Below are 15,132 nucleotides of genomic sequence, written 5' to 3'. Positions count from 1 at the left end.
CAAGGTGATTCTGAATAAAGTGAAGCATTGTTATTACAGCATTGTACTTTGAATTCTAGAAAGGTATTCTCCATTTAGGGAAGCAGAAAGGATTTTCAAATGGGATATACAGGAGTGCGTGTTTAGCCAAGCAGTTAAAACACCAACATCCCACATCACATTGCCTGGGTTTGATTTGCAGTGCCAGCTTCTGACCCTAACTTCCTGCCAACACAGAACCAGAGAAACAGCAGTGATGGCTCAAGTAGCTGTGTCCACAGGAGAGGCACAGATTGCATTCCTGGTTCCTGGCTCCTGGCTCCCGGCTTCTGGCTCCTGTCCCTGTGGAGCCCTGGCCATGAAGAATATGGAAGTGCTTTTTTTTCTCTAGCTCTCATTCCCACTCTCCTCCTCACTCCACCTCCCCCACCCCCAACCCCACTCCTCAGGCTCACTTTCACTCTTAATGAAGTCTGTCTTTCTCTGACTGTCAAATAACTTTTTAATGACATATGCAAAAGCAATAAAGTCTACATAATGGAAAGTCTAAGAAGTATACTATAGGGGCCAGCACTGTGGCACACTGGGTAAAGCTGCCGCCTGCAGTGCCAGCATCCCATATGGGTGCCAGTTAGAGTCCCAGCTGCTCCACTTCCAATCCAGCTCTGCTGTGGCCTGGGAAAGCAGTGGAAGATGGCCCAAGTCTTTGGGCCCCTATATCCGTGTGGGAGACCCGAAAGAAGTTCCTGACTCCTGGCTTCAGATGGGCCCAGCTCAGTTGTTGTGGTCATTTGGGGAGTAAACCAGCAGATGGAAGATCTGTCTCTCTCTCTCTCTCTCTCTCTCTCTGCCTCTGCCTCTGCCTCTCCCTTAACTCTGCCTTTTTAAATAAATAAATAATTATTTTAATCAAAATTTTGTTCAATTTCGTTTACTAAAAATTTTTATTCAGTGTGAAAATCAATAATCATGACAAATTACAACAGACAATAAATGATAGCTTCTATTTTGTTATGCTAACTTAAAGCTTTAAACTTTTAAAACAATCATCTACAAATGCTTATACCAAGTTCCTTAGCATATCCTAAGTCTGAAAGTACTTTGAATGACATTTTGAGTAAAAATAAGTGTACAAAAAAATATAAAAACTGGTAACAGTTTATGTAACCAATATTTTTGTTAAATTGAATTTTAAATATGAAAAATATTTCATTAAGTAACTAGGTTTTCTATTTTCAATGTTATATGAGGGGGTTTCAAGAAGTTTGTGGAACATAAAATTAAAAGAACATGGGAGGTACAGCACTGTGGTGTAGTAACCTAAGCCTCCGCCTGTGGCACAGGCATCCCATATGGGTGCTGATTCGTGTTCTACTGCTCCTCTTCTGATCGAGCTCTTTACTCATGGTCTGGGAAAGCAGTAGAAGAAGGCCCAACTGTCTGGGCCCTGCACCTGCGTGGGAGGCCCAGATGAAGCTCTTGGCTCCTGGCTTTGGATCAGCTCAGCTTTGGCTGTTGCAGCCATTTGGGGAGTGAACCAAGAGATGGAAGACTTTTCCCTCTGTTTCTCTCTGTCTGTAATTCTACCTCTCAAATAAATAAATAAAAATATATATATATATATATATATATATATATATATATATATATATATATATCACGAAGGTGGGGGTTTGGCTCAGAATCCCATATTGGAGTACCAGGGTTCAAATCCTGGCTTCTTGCTAATGCACATCCTGGGAAGCAGATGATGACTCAAATGAGTGGGTCCCTGCCACTAATGTGGGAGACCTGGATTGAGTTCATGGCTCTTGGGCATTTGGGGAGTGAAACAATAGATAGGAGCTCTGTCTCTCAAATAACTTTAAAGTTTTTTTTTTTAATAAAAAATATACAGAATAAATTTCCAAGAAATCTGTAATGTTCCCCAGTTTTTTCATAGGTATCTTATTGTCCAAATGTCTTCACGAGGCCACATTTCCTAAAGATTTGCTTCTGTTTCTTTTTTATTTTTTAAAAATATTTTATTTATTTATTTAAGAGGTAGAGTTACAGACAGTGAGAGGGAGAGACAGAGAGAAAGGTCTTCTGTCCATTGCTTTACTCCCCAAATGGCTTCAACAGTTAGAGCTGCGCCAATCCAAAGCCAGGAGCCAGGTGCCTCTTCCTGGTCTCCCACGTGGATGCAGGGGCCCAAAGACTTGGGCCATCCTCCACTGCTTTCCCAGGCCACAGCAGAGAGCTGCATTGGAAGAGGAGTAGCCAGGACTAGAACCGGTGTCCATATGGATGCCAGCACCGCAGGCGGAGGATTAACCAAGTGAGCCATGGCACCAGCCCCTTTTTTATTTTATTTTTTAAAAGATTTTATTTATTTATTTGAGAGGTAGAGTTACAGACAGTGAGAGTAAGAAAGAGAAAAAGGTCTTCCACTGCTGGTTCACTCTCCAAATGGCCGCAGTGGCCGAAACTGAGCTGATCCGAAGCCAGGAGCCAGGCGCTTCTTCCAGGTCTCTCACATGGGTGCAGGAGCCAAGGACTTGGGCCATCTTCTACTGCTTTCCCTAGCCATAGCAGGACTAGAACCAGTGCCCATGTAGAATGCCAAAGCCTCAGGCAGAGGATTAACCTACTGTGCCATTGCACCGGCCTGCTTCTATTTCTTAGCACCTCCATTCCCCACCGTTATTCTCTTCATTAAGCAAATAGTTTAACAAAGTCTCAATATTTTCAACTAAATACAGAAAATGTCGTGCAAAACAAGAATTATTTTTAGTTCACCTATGGAAGTCAAATTAGACGAAAAAAGTCACATTGAATACTTTTGCTTTTACCTATGAAAGAATTCCTTTATCAGAGGAACAGAAATTTAATGATTAACTACTTCAACAAACTATCCTGTCTTAACTGAATAAAGGCTGATCTTGAATAATGCTAATTCAGAACCATGTTACTCAACATTTTTTTTCAAAGATTTATTGATTTATTTGAAAGTCAAAATTACACAGAGAGATATTCCATCTGCTGGTTCACTTCCCAATTGGCTGCAACTGCCAGAGCTGCACCAATCTGAAGTCAGGAGCCAGGAGCTTCTTCCAGGTCTCCCACATAGGTGCAGGGGCCCAAGGACTTGGGCTATCTTCCACTGCTTCCCCAGGCCACAGCAGAGACCTGGATCGGAAGTGGAGCAGAAGGGACTCAAACCACTGTCCATATGGGATACTGGCACTGCAGGCAGCAGCTTTATCCTCGATGCCACATTGCCAGCCCCTCAACAGTGTTTTTAAAGATTTTATTTATTTATTTGAGAGGTAGAGTTATAGCCAGTAAGAGGAAAAAACATAGAGAAAGCTCTTCTGTACATTGATTCACTCCCCAAATGGCCCCAATGGCCTGAGCTGCACAGATCCGAAGCCAGAAACCAGATACTTCTTCCTGGTCTCCTACGCAGATGCAGGGGCCCAAGGTCTTGGGCCATCTTCCACTGCTTTCTCAGGCCACAGCAGAGAGCTGGATTGGAAGAGGAACAGCTGGAACTAAAACTGGCACCCATATGGGTTGCCAGTGCCGCAGGCAGAGGATTAACCTACTACACCACAGCACCGGCCCCAAAAATGTTACTAATGAAGCACCAACATCACACAGGACTTGGTAGGCAACTTTTGGCCTTCTCCCAGACCTATATATTCTAATTGTCATTTTAACAAGAGTCTCAGGTGATTTTTATTTGTGAATCACCTTAAAATTTAAGAAGTATTACTTAAGTGTAAAACTCAGCTTAGGTACTCTGACTTCAGAATCAGCCCATAAGGCATTCTGGCCTGGCTGAAAAGCCCACAAGAGCATTTCAGGCATGGAAAGAAAAGACAATGAGACAAAAAATGTCCTACATGAAAGACCTCAGTGGGTGAGACCTCAGTGGAAAGAATGGTTATCACAGAAGGAGGTACTTTTCTTTGGAGAGAGAACTTCCACCATGCTTATGGCCTTATCAAAATACTGATGAAGTTTTTGGATTCAAAAGGCTTCCATAGCCTAGGCAGCTCATATCAAGAGCTTTGGGTGATCACTTACATCATACATATTGTTAAATTAACAGTAAGAGTCACTGTGCAGTAACTTTCCATACAGGACCTCTGTACTCAAAAAGAGCTGCATCATAACTATGTGTAAATGCTCCCAAAAGATTTATCATTCTTGGGTAGAAGAAGAAAGAGAGAGAGAGAAAGAAAGGGAGGGAGGGAGGGAGGAAGGGAGGAGAGAGGAAGGAAGAAAAAAGAAGTGAAGTGAAATTAACTTCAAGATGCAATGATTTTGAACAGCCCTTGTCTCGACTGTTGAGAAAGAGTTTTGTTTTGGTTTGGTTTGGTTTGGTTTTTGGTTTCTTTTACAGTGCAAATTGTTGAACACTTTACTTAGCACACAGTTGGTCTTTTGTGCATAAAGTTAATCAAAAATAGATCTTGGTGGAGAATGGGACTGGGAATGGGAGAGGGAGGAGGTGGAGGAGTGGGAGAGTGGTTGGGAGGGCAGGTATGGTAGGAGAATCACTATATTCCTAAAGTTGTACTTATGAAATGCATGAATCTGTATTCCTCAAATAAAAGGTTTCTTGGGGGGAAAAATAATTTTAAAAATAAATTTTAAAAAAACTAGGCTTAGGAACTTAGGGGAAAGGAGGAATGCTGATACAATAAACAGTAGATTTTTTTGAATATATCTTTCTCTTTCACTATCCAATTTGGCAATTACTGTGCATAGTACATTAAAAACTAAGCACAGGCAGGCATTTTGCCTAGTGGTTAAGACACCAGTTAGAACACACACATCCTTCTTAGGAGTGCATGGAATCAACTCCCAGCTCCAGCTCCCAATCAACTTCCTGCTTAGGCAGATCCTCGTAGCTGGTAGGTGATGGCTCAAGTAATTCAGTCCCTGCCAATCATGTAGGAGATGCAGACTGAGTTCCTGACTCCAGGCCCTTGGGGACTCAGTGAACCACTGACGGCTCTCTCTCTTCATCCCTGTGTCTCTCTTTCATAAAACACTGACACACACAACAACAACAAATACCTAACCATAAAAGAAACTGGCTAACACACATTTTCTCAGCAACAAAAGAAATACTTTTCATGTTAATGTCTGGATTACTGGGAAAAAAAAATTTAAAGTAAATCCCTAACTTTAGGGTTTTAATAGCTCACCCAGTCGGAGACACTGCCGCAAAATTCCTCCAGATGACATGTTTTTTTCAGCTTCAATTTCAGTAAAGCCAAGAGAACTTGCAAATATAAGCACATCCACAAGGCTAATGAGCCTCTGCAAAAATGTCACAGAGGCTTCTATTGAAAGGCCTTGAGTAGGCTCAATATTCTCCAGCTCATGCTGTAAGGAATAAAGTTTGACATTTACATCTATATTCTGATGAAAATCTAATTTTACCAGATATAGTTCCCAGATTTCTTACACTTTATAGGAAGTCAGGCTTTCAGAAAACTAGTACAACAGTGATTTACTTAACATTTCATTTTTTTTTAAAGGGGTCAATGGAAACATACAGGTGAAACACTGTCAATCATATTCTTCACTAGCTGACTCATCTCCAAGAAAACATTCTTTTTAGTTATTTCATTCCTGGAAAAGATTCTAAAATCCTTTAACATAATTATAAAAGGTCCTGATGCTTTTGATTTACAGCATTTATGATACCTAGTAATGTGTATATTCAGGTTTTAATCAATAAGGATGCATAACACTCATGTTTTCACACCAATTTTATAGAGTAGGTAAGTCCTTACTGTAGCCGATGTAGCAGCTGAAAGCAATGGCAGTATACCCCCACAAGCCATGACCATATTGTCCATCACTTGAGAGATGAGATGAATTGTGTTGTGTACAAAGATGACATTATCACTGCTATTCACGAAGTCCATAACTGTCTTTGTTGAATGGCTGTCCAAAGATAAATGATGTTTATTGATAAAGCTAAAGAAAGGAAATCACAATTTGCCTACTTGAGGGGAGGAAGGATAAGAAGGTGCTTTTGCTTCATCTTGAAAACCGAGGGAAGATAGTGGTGCAACGGGTATTTGGGGGCGTAAACATCCTCAGAAGAAGTGGACCATTTCATATCAGCAGTGACTATCCATGCCCTCCTCCAGAGCTGAAACATAAATACTATTCATCTTACACTGCATATGAAAAGCAGAACAATATCCTACTTAGCTGGGAATTAAACTGAGAAGTCATATGGCAAAACTTCAAAAGTAAATGGTATTAAATGTGCTGTTAAAGTGAATTTTCTATGAACATTTTCTTAAGTAATGCCATAAAATGCTTCTAAATAAAATAAGAGTTGGTTACAAACAAAAAACAGACTAGGCACTTTTAAAATCACAGGTCACATAAGGAAGGGATAATCTGAAATATACAGATATTTTATGTTAAAATATAATGATGACATAGATAATGTTATATTCAAATCTCTATTAATTTTTAGTGTTGCTACAAATAAACCAAACTTGGCAGACAGATCTACTTTCTTGTAAATTCCATGCTATAAAATATGCTACAGGAAACCTTCAGCAGATTTTTTGAAAGAAAAGGTTTGGATTCTCATTTTTCTAACACAGAGATACCATTCTTATGATGGAGAATAAAAATTAATTCAATAAATCGTACCACAGAATAATTTATATTCCAATTTTTAAAGCAAATGCCTGGATTTAACTGAAAACAAAGACTAAAGTTCATATGCATATTCTATAACAAACACATGGACAAACCTTCTCCACATCTGAATATCTGTTTCTATCGAAAATAACAGATCGGTGAGCAAACGCTGATGCATCTGAGACCACTTGAACTCAGGAACACGAAACATGGTAGATCTAGAATCCCTCCTTTGTCCATTGACTGCATCTGGTACTGGTCCTCGAACTGGCTGCTCCTGTTGCCTTGGTATCTAATACAGAAAATTTGAAGTGATAAAATAAGTTAAACGTCAAAGTAAGGCACTAAAAAATAAAAAATTTAATAGCTTCTATACAATTCACCTAATAGATAACTCACATGTTAGGACACTAAAGAACCAAACCATTGAAAGACAAATTATCAATAAGTAATAACTTTTTACTATGTTGAAATAAATTTTTACTACGTTGAAAGCAAAGTTACCAAAAATGCTATACTGTAATAATTCAACAATAATGCATTTGGAGCTATGTAAATGTAACTAAGCAGGTCTTGGCTTTGAATCTTAACATAACATAGGCAGTATTTGTAATCCAGAAAGTATCTGGATCATAAATTGGCTAAAATGAAGTACAAACAAAAATTAAGACAGTTCCAAGAAGACCAAATAAAACATGAGAGAAAAAGAAAGGAAAGAGAATAAGAACTGAGTAAAAAGCGGGAAATGACAACATGCAACTAACCATTGTTCATGAATCAGCATTTACTTTATAAAATGAAATTATGCAAACCTTGAAACTTCAAATTGTTAACTTTTGGTGATGCCTTGGTAAAAATAATAGTGTAAGTAAAACCTGCTATTTAATGAACTCACACTAACTGCTAAATGCTATACTGACAATTTCAAACAACCTTCACATGCATTGTATTTACATAATTGCAAATAGGATATGAACCAAATACAAAATAAAATAAAATGCAAGTATATATACTTGCTCTGTCTGAACTCAGATCAAACACACTTCAAGAAGACAATATAGAGGCCAAGGCTGTAGGGCACCAGTTAAGTCTGCCACCTGCAGTGTCGGCATCCTATATGGGCGCTGGTTTGAATCCTGACTGCTTCACTTCCGATCCAGCTCTCTGCTATGGCCTGGGAAAGCAGTAGAAGATGGCCCAAGTCCTTGAGCCCTTGTACCCATATGGGAGATACGGAAGAAACTCCTGGCTCCTAGCTTTGGATCAAACCAGCTCCAACTGTTGTGGCCACTGGGGAGTAAACCAGCAGATGGATGGATCTCTCTCTCTCTCTCTCTCTGCCTCTGCCTCTCTGTAACTCTGTCTTTCAAATAAATAAATCAATCAATCTTATAAAAAAAAAAGGGGGGATAATATGTTTACTCGCCTCAAGCATTTGTCGATGAGGCTGAACTGCTTCCATGCTTGTATTAGCCTTCAATTCCAGTCTCTCAGTATCTGAAGCAACACTGGAAACATCTAACTTGGCAATCTTCTGCTCAGAAGTTACAGAAGCTTCAAAAATATTACCATGACTATCAGTGTCTAAGTTGGTTTCTCCAGCAGAGTCGGCTGTTTTCTTTCCTTCCTCCAACATCTGATCCATGCCTGACTGTACAGCTGTTTGGGAAACAGTAGCTTCTAGAGAAGCAGCTGAAGACTCTGAAGCTGTTACATGCAGGGATCCAGGATCTTCAGAATCTTGAGCTTCAGTACCAGTTGGTTTTTCCATAACAGGGTCTTCCTCTTGGAATATTAATTTGCGGTCATTACTATCTTCATGCAGTCTTTCACTGACTTCAGATGCAGCTGGAGACAAACTATTATCTTGGCCCTCTGTGGGCAGGCTGGTTTCCTCAGTAGGACTGCTTTCCACCTTCAGTTCCACATAATCATCGTCCTCCTCTTCTACCAGAGACTTATCCAATAATTCTGGCATCTCTGTAGCATCCCCTTCTGAAGGAGAGCTTACAGATGCTGTTCCTTCACTGATGGTCACTGTATCTTTGCCAGCTGTTTCAAAAGTACTAGAGGAAACAGTCATAGGTTCTCTTAAGTCAGAAGATGCTTCTAAAACACCTGCATTCAGTTCCTCATTTGTCAGTGTGTCTTCCAAAGTGACTTCATCCAGTAACTCCCGATTTTCCTGCTCAGTTCTCCTTTCTTCATTAGAGGTACTATGAGTCTGCAGTTCGACGTTAGATGTCGTTTCTACTGAACTAGTGTTTTCATTACTTGAGTTTTCATCATTGTTTCTGGTAAAATGGGGATAGATGGGGGAATCCTTCTTGTCTGATTGCTGAGACCCCGCTGAAACAGGGACATCCCTGCTAATTCCAGAGATTGCTGGAACGGGACTTGAAGAGCTTAGCCCTATTTCCTCATCAACCTTTCCCTGCTGTCCCCTAAACATGCTGGCAAGGTTTTCTTTGTGTATTTCAAAAGTGACCTGGATGAAACAAAAAATAAAAAACAGCCAATAGTTAATATATGCATTAAAATTATTCCAGCATTCAAAATATAGTTTTCAACAATTTTTCAAATAGTTTATATAATGAGCTTTTATTTTTTCTATAATATGCTTACTTCAGTAAAGCAATAAATAAAATGAAACTGAATCAAAAAATGTAAATATTCAGAAAAAGTAAAGCCAATTTTAAGACTAACAGGTAGCATGGTATGAAACTGAAACAAAAACATTAATTGTTTAGTCTGTTCTTAAAGACACATAGGAAGAGTACACCATTCTTCCCTCTTCAACTTGTACTAGATCTAAATACACCATATGCACTGAATAATGCAGTGTTACAACTGTAATGAAAGTTCACTTCCCCACGATTTGTCCTCAGGAAAGATTTTTTATCAAATGATTATGTTACTATAGGAGCTTTCCATGTTATCTATTAGGCTACAAAACCCACTCCTTATGTACCTAAATGCTTTTAGCAATGGGAAAACACACAAACCTTCCCCCAAAGGTCAACCATTACCTTGAAAGTTTGAACTGATCACAAATAGTCTGAAAGTTCCAGTTCATCCACCCATGTATCCAATCATTCCAACACAAGGCTGATTACTACGTATGAGGGAACTTCAAAACGTTCAAGGGATCATAGAATTAAAAGATGTTTATTTTTGTGCAAAAAATTATGAAACCCATGCATAGTTTTTTAAATATTCTTTTTCCATGAACTTTTTGAAAACTGCTTGTATACATGAATTTCAAATTTTTTCACACTGAAATAAACTTACCTTTTCAAAATGCCCTCATGTTCAGCACTTTGAATGTTCTCATATTATGCTTCTTTTATCAAAAGTAAACGATAAAAAACTATTCTGTGATTGCCAATGTCACAGGATTTTTATCACTTTTCCCTTCAACTCTTCAATGATTATTACCTTCAAGCACCATTATGTGGATTGCTACTGGTGTTTCAAAAGGAACCCCCAATTCACAAAACCCTCAGAAGAAAATAATAGGAAAAGTACAACACATGCAGAAAGTACAAGCATAATCATAGTTTATTAATACAAAAATTATTTTCCCTGTACCATACATTATAACATACAGTAAATTGAATAGTCAATAAATCTTTATTGAGCCCAGTATGAAACAATGGTAGTAGATAACCAGGTAAGAAGAGCTTATTTTTTTGTGCACAAAAATCCATTGGCCTATTCAAATCACAAGAAGTATGTACACGAGTAAAAAGTATAAACAGTGCATGCTACAAAAATTTCCTTCTATAGGTATTAACTATTACTCATGTCATAAACAGAATATTCAGGCCATTTGTGACACAGCTAAAAATTTTAAAATATGTTTACAAAATAAACATTTTCCTAACTGCAAATATTTTTCTTGGGGCAGCCATGTGACCTACCAGTAAGATGTTGCTTATAATGCCCATATCCCATATCAGAATGCCTGGGTTTGAGTCCCAGCTCTACTTCCAATTCCAGTTTCCTGCTAATGCACACCCTGGGAGGCAGCAGATGATGGCTCAAGGACTTGAGTCCCTGCCACCTTTATGAGAGACCCAGACTGAATTCTGAACTTCTAGCTTCAGCCTAGAACAGGCCAGGTTGTGGCAGGCATGTAGGGGAAGTGAACCAGTAGATGGGAGATCTGTCTCTCTGCCTTTCAAATACATTACATAAATAATTTTCAAAAACATTTTCCCAATTACAAATATTTTCTTATTTGTAACTATTTAAGCAACTTTTTTAATAATTCAAAAAGAAAAACAAACATTCCAAACTGAACAGTAAAATAACACTGTAACATTAACAAAAGAACTATTTTATACTTATAATGCCAATTTTTTCTTTGAAATGAGTTCTTTGTTTTAACTGAAACCCTTATATTCATTCAAGGAAAAAATATCTACTGAACATCTAACTATAGCAAGCACGCACTGTATGATGAACAATACAATGTTCCTGATTCCATGGAGCTTATATTCTAATGGAGGCATTAGAAAATAAGGATAAAAATATAGAAACCAATGTCAAGTGGTAGAAAGAGCTTTGAAAGGGGAAAAAAGACAAAATAGCAAGTCTAGGAGAGAGGGTGTGTTTCACTAGGTAAGATATATGAGTAAAGACGAGAACAAGCAGTCTTAAAAGGAAAATTGTTTCATGCAGAGAGATGGACAAAGGCAAAGCCCTGCGGCCAAAAAAGGTAGGTATGTTTGAGGAATAACAATAAGCCAGTAGACTCAGAACTGTCAAAGCTTGGGATATAGCCAGTGGCTACAGTGCCACTGTGGATCATGGTAGGAAGGGTGAAGGACTCTGAACTGTATTCTCAGGAAGAAGCCATTTGAGAGTTATAGTTGGGGGCAAGATTTCCCTTTTGGGAGATAGTTTCCACACTGATACAAAAGTTATTATCTAAGAAGGGCAAGTTACATACCACCAACCTCATTGGCATTTTGAAAATACGCCATTATTTCTTCAACAGCCCATGTTGTAGAATAAGCTCAGTTTTCACCATCATTTGCCTCAATCTTATTCAAATGTTTTTAGAATTTTTATTATACCAATAAACATATGTATACAATTATTATATGTACAGATTAAACAGCATTAATCTTTTTAACCCCATGTACCTACCACCCATGTCAAGAAACAGAACATTACTCACACTCACAATTCCCTTGTGTGACCCTCCTAAATATTAGTCTCTAACCTATCCACTTCCATCAGGAGGGATCACTCTTGAGGTGAAGAAAAGACAACATTGCCTGGGCCCCGCGCTGTGGCGTAGCGGCTAAAACAGCTGCCTGCAGTGCCGGCATCCCATATGGGCACCAGTTCAAGACCTCACTGCTCCACTTCCAATCCAGTTCTCTGCTATGGCCTGGGAAAGCAGTAAAAGATGGCCCAAGCACTTGGACCCCTGCACCCTGCATGGGAAACATGGAAGAAGCTCCTGGCTCCTGGCTTTGGATTGGCTCAGCTCTGGCCTTCACAGCCATTTGGGGAGTGAACCAGCGGATGGAAGGCCTTTCTCTCTGTCTATACCTCTCTCTGTCTGTAAGTTTATCTTTCAAAATAAGTAAATAAAATCTTAAAAAAAAAAGAAGAAGAAGAAGAAGACAACATTGCCACAGAAAGTAAAGGCCGCCAAGAGAAGACAAGACACAGAATCAATGAGTGGCTTCAGCTTCTCAGAGAGGATCTCCAAGGCTACTTCTGGGAAGTCCCTAGGCAAGGTCACTAGGAAATACTGGAAACACAGTAAGGAGTACTAGAGCACCTCTCAGAGTTAGTGTGACCCAGGAAGTGGCTATCTGGCACAAACAAGTTCTGGGAAGTGGACTCCCTTATACTTTTCCATTCAAAGCTCAACATGGGTGACCTCTACTCTCAGAAACAGATCAAACAAGAGTATATTTCTGATGTGACTCAGGCAGGATTAGAAGGAAGAACAGGAACTTAATCAGCACATGTTTAAGACGAGCCAAGTATCCACAAGAATATGGGTCTATCTCCTAAGGGCAACTTGCCCCCATATTTAAAAAAAAAAAAGTTATAAAGGTTATTGGCATTTCAGTAATGATACCCAATCCCGCACCTGTCTCTTGAGTCAAACTGCTACAATCTAGATGCACTACCAACTATCTGACTACAGCGCTGCCATCTTAGGCTCCCTTCACTTCAGGCCTGGGTATTCAATACCTCCAGCTCTCTTCTACACTGGTTCTCCAATTTCTTATATTCCATATCCTTCTGCTGGTTTCATTCTCTTCTTCTGGGCAGTACAATCTCTAGTGCCTTTGAGAAAGTGTGCCTCTAAAATAATCTTTTGGGACCTCAAATATCTGAAAATATAATTATTCTACCTTACATTGATTAATTGATCAAGTACAAAATTATACTTTAGAAAACATGTATCTTCAGAATTTGAAAGGCTTTTAAAATTATTAAGTCAGTTGGTTTTTAAATTTCCCTTTAATTTACCCCAATTGTCTAAAATCTAAATGGCAATTGAACAATTATCACTGTTGTTATCTTTTTTGATGCTGTTTTCCTTAATGTGTTTGTGGCTTTAAAACTGATAATTCCCAATTAATTACCAGATATTGTTCTAAATTACACAGCTAAAAGACTAGTCATTAATCTTCACATTCATTTGATAGCTAATCTATAGCTGTTTGTAATGTTTGGAAAGCAGTTCTATACAATACTAGTTAAAGATACAAGCTAATAACTACAACACTTCTTTTGCCATTACTTTCAATATAATTTGCACTCAAATTTACAAATTAGGAGATAAAAAATGGATACATAGGAGATTATCTCTTTAGTCCACATATTTAAAATTATTTAACCTATAAAAATCTAAACTTTTTAAAATCTTAGGCACTGTTTAGCAAGAGACCGTTTTTAGGCAGATTCACCCTTTTCATCATATGTTACTTTTGTATGGAAATGTTAGATTAAAACTGCTATGCTACCTTCTAATTCCTAGATTACCAACCTTTTCCACAGTTGATAAGTAAGACACACCTTCACAAACAGCTACATCTTCCTATGTGAAGCATCAGTGTGTTCAAAGTGATCCCCACCATACACAAGGTCTTCTACAGATGCTATGATGAGACATCTTACAACAAGAATGGTTATATGGTAACAGGTATAACAGTCAAATCTAGATAGTCTGGGCAGACAGTGTTGCTCTAATGGAGCATGAAAGCATACAAGTCCCCTGCAATCACTGGTTCTTGCCTGCAAAAAACCTTCCAACAGTCAGGCAATTAATTAGTTGCTGATTTCTTATGTATCCTTCCAGTGTATTTTTTTTTTTTTTTTGCATATGCCATAAGTACAAATTCTTATTTTGGGTACTTACTCTGTTTATATAATCACACTGTCCCTCACTTTCTTTTTTCACCTAATATATCTTGTTGAATTATTTCAGGATAGTTTTAATTTGCAGCCCCCTTGCAATGAGCAGATTTACCATCTTTTTATATAGCTTGTTTGTTTATTTACTTATTTATTTCTAAAGATTTCTTTATTTGGAAGGCAGAATTACAGAGAGGAAAAGAGTGAGAGATCTTCCATCTGCTCACTCATTCCCCAAATGGCCACGAGAGCCACACTGAAACCAGGAGTCAGGAACTACTTCTGGGTCACTCACATGGGTGCAGGGACCCAAAGACTTGAGCCATCTTAAGCCCAGGTGTATTACCAGGGAGCTGGATCAGAAGTGGAACATCCAGGATTCAAACTGGCACCCATATGGCATGCTGGTATCACAGATGGCAGCTCACCTTGGTATACTACTACACTGGCCCCAGATTTTTTTTTTAAGACTTATTCATTTGAAAGTCAGAGTTACACAGAGAGAGAAGGAGGGGCAGAGCGAGACAGAGAGGTCTTCTATCCGCTGTTCACTCCACAACTGGCCACAACGGCTGGAGCTGCGCTGATCTGAAGCCAGGGGCCAGGAGCTTCTTCCGGGTCTCCCACATGTATGCAGGGGCCCAAAGACTTGGGCCATCTTCTACTGCTTTCCCAGGCCATAACAGAGAGCTGGATCGGAAGAGGAGCAGCCGGGAATCGAACCGGCACCAATGTGGGATGCTGACACTGCAGGCAGCAGCTTTACCTGCCATGCCATAGCACCAGACCCCCCTCAGGTACTTTTTAATTACCTTACTTTAGTTGGTTGTTTGATCATGTCCTTTGCACATTTTTCTATTGTGTCCTCCCATCAATTCCTGAGCATTTTATATATGAAGAATGTTATATCTACTTTGTTTCTAAATAGTTTTTCTGAATTTGTCATTTACTTTTTGATTTTGCTGATGGTACAGCACTTGGTTTTTGGCCAAAAGATGTTTTCTGCTCGAATATAGTTAAATGGTTCAGAACATACTACTCTAAAATACAGTGCCATGGGGCCCATTTTGTGGTACAACAAATTAA

The 15,132-nt window shown here is 38.9% G+C and overlaps 1 protein-coding gene across 5 annotated transcripts in view; it reads right to left on the bottom strand.

Moving 5' to 3' along the window:
- The window catches only part of LRBA (LPS responsive beige-like anchor protein), a 730,178-nt gene that overhangs the window by 553,755 nt on the left and 161,291 nt on the right, over positions 1-15,132 (bottom strand). For all 5 annotated transcript variants that reach the window (XM_062199509.1, XM_062199506.1, XM_062199510.1 and 2 more), the window contains exons 23-26: positions 8,078-9,139; positions 6,765-6,943; positions 5,778-5,931; positions 5,184-5,364 (exon numbers count right to left, since the gene is read on the bottom strand). In XM_062199509.1, the coding sequence (XP_062055493.1) occupies positions 5,184-5,364; positions 5,778-5,931; positions 6,765-6,943; positions 8,078-9,139 (1,576 nt within the window). The remainder of the gene's footprint in view (positions 1-5,183; positions 5,365-5,777; positions 5,932-6,764; positions 6,944-8,077; positions 9,140-15,132) is intronic.

Source organism: Lepus europaeus, chromosome 8 (genome assembly GCF_033115175.1).
Source record: "Lepus europaeus isolate LE1 chromosome 8, mLepTim1.pri, whole genome shotgun sequence".
NCBI lineage: Eukaryota > Metazoa > Chordata > Mammalia > Lagomorpha > Leporidae > Lepus > Lepus europaeus.
Note: the sequence above shows the minus strand (reverse complement) of the source record. Positions and strands in the feature narration are given on the sequence as shown.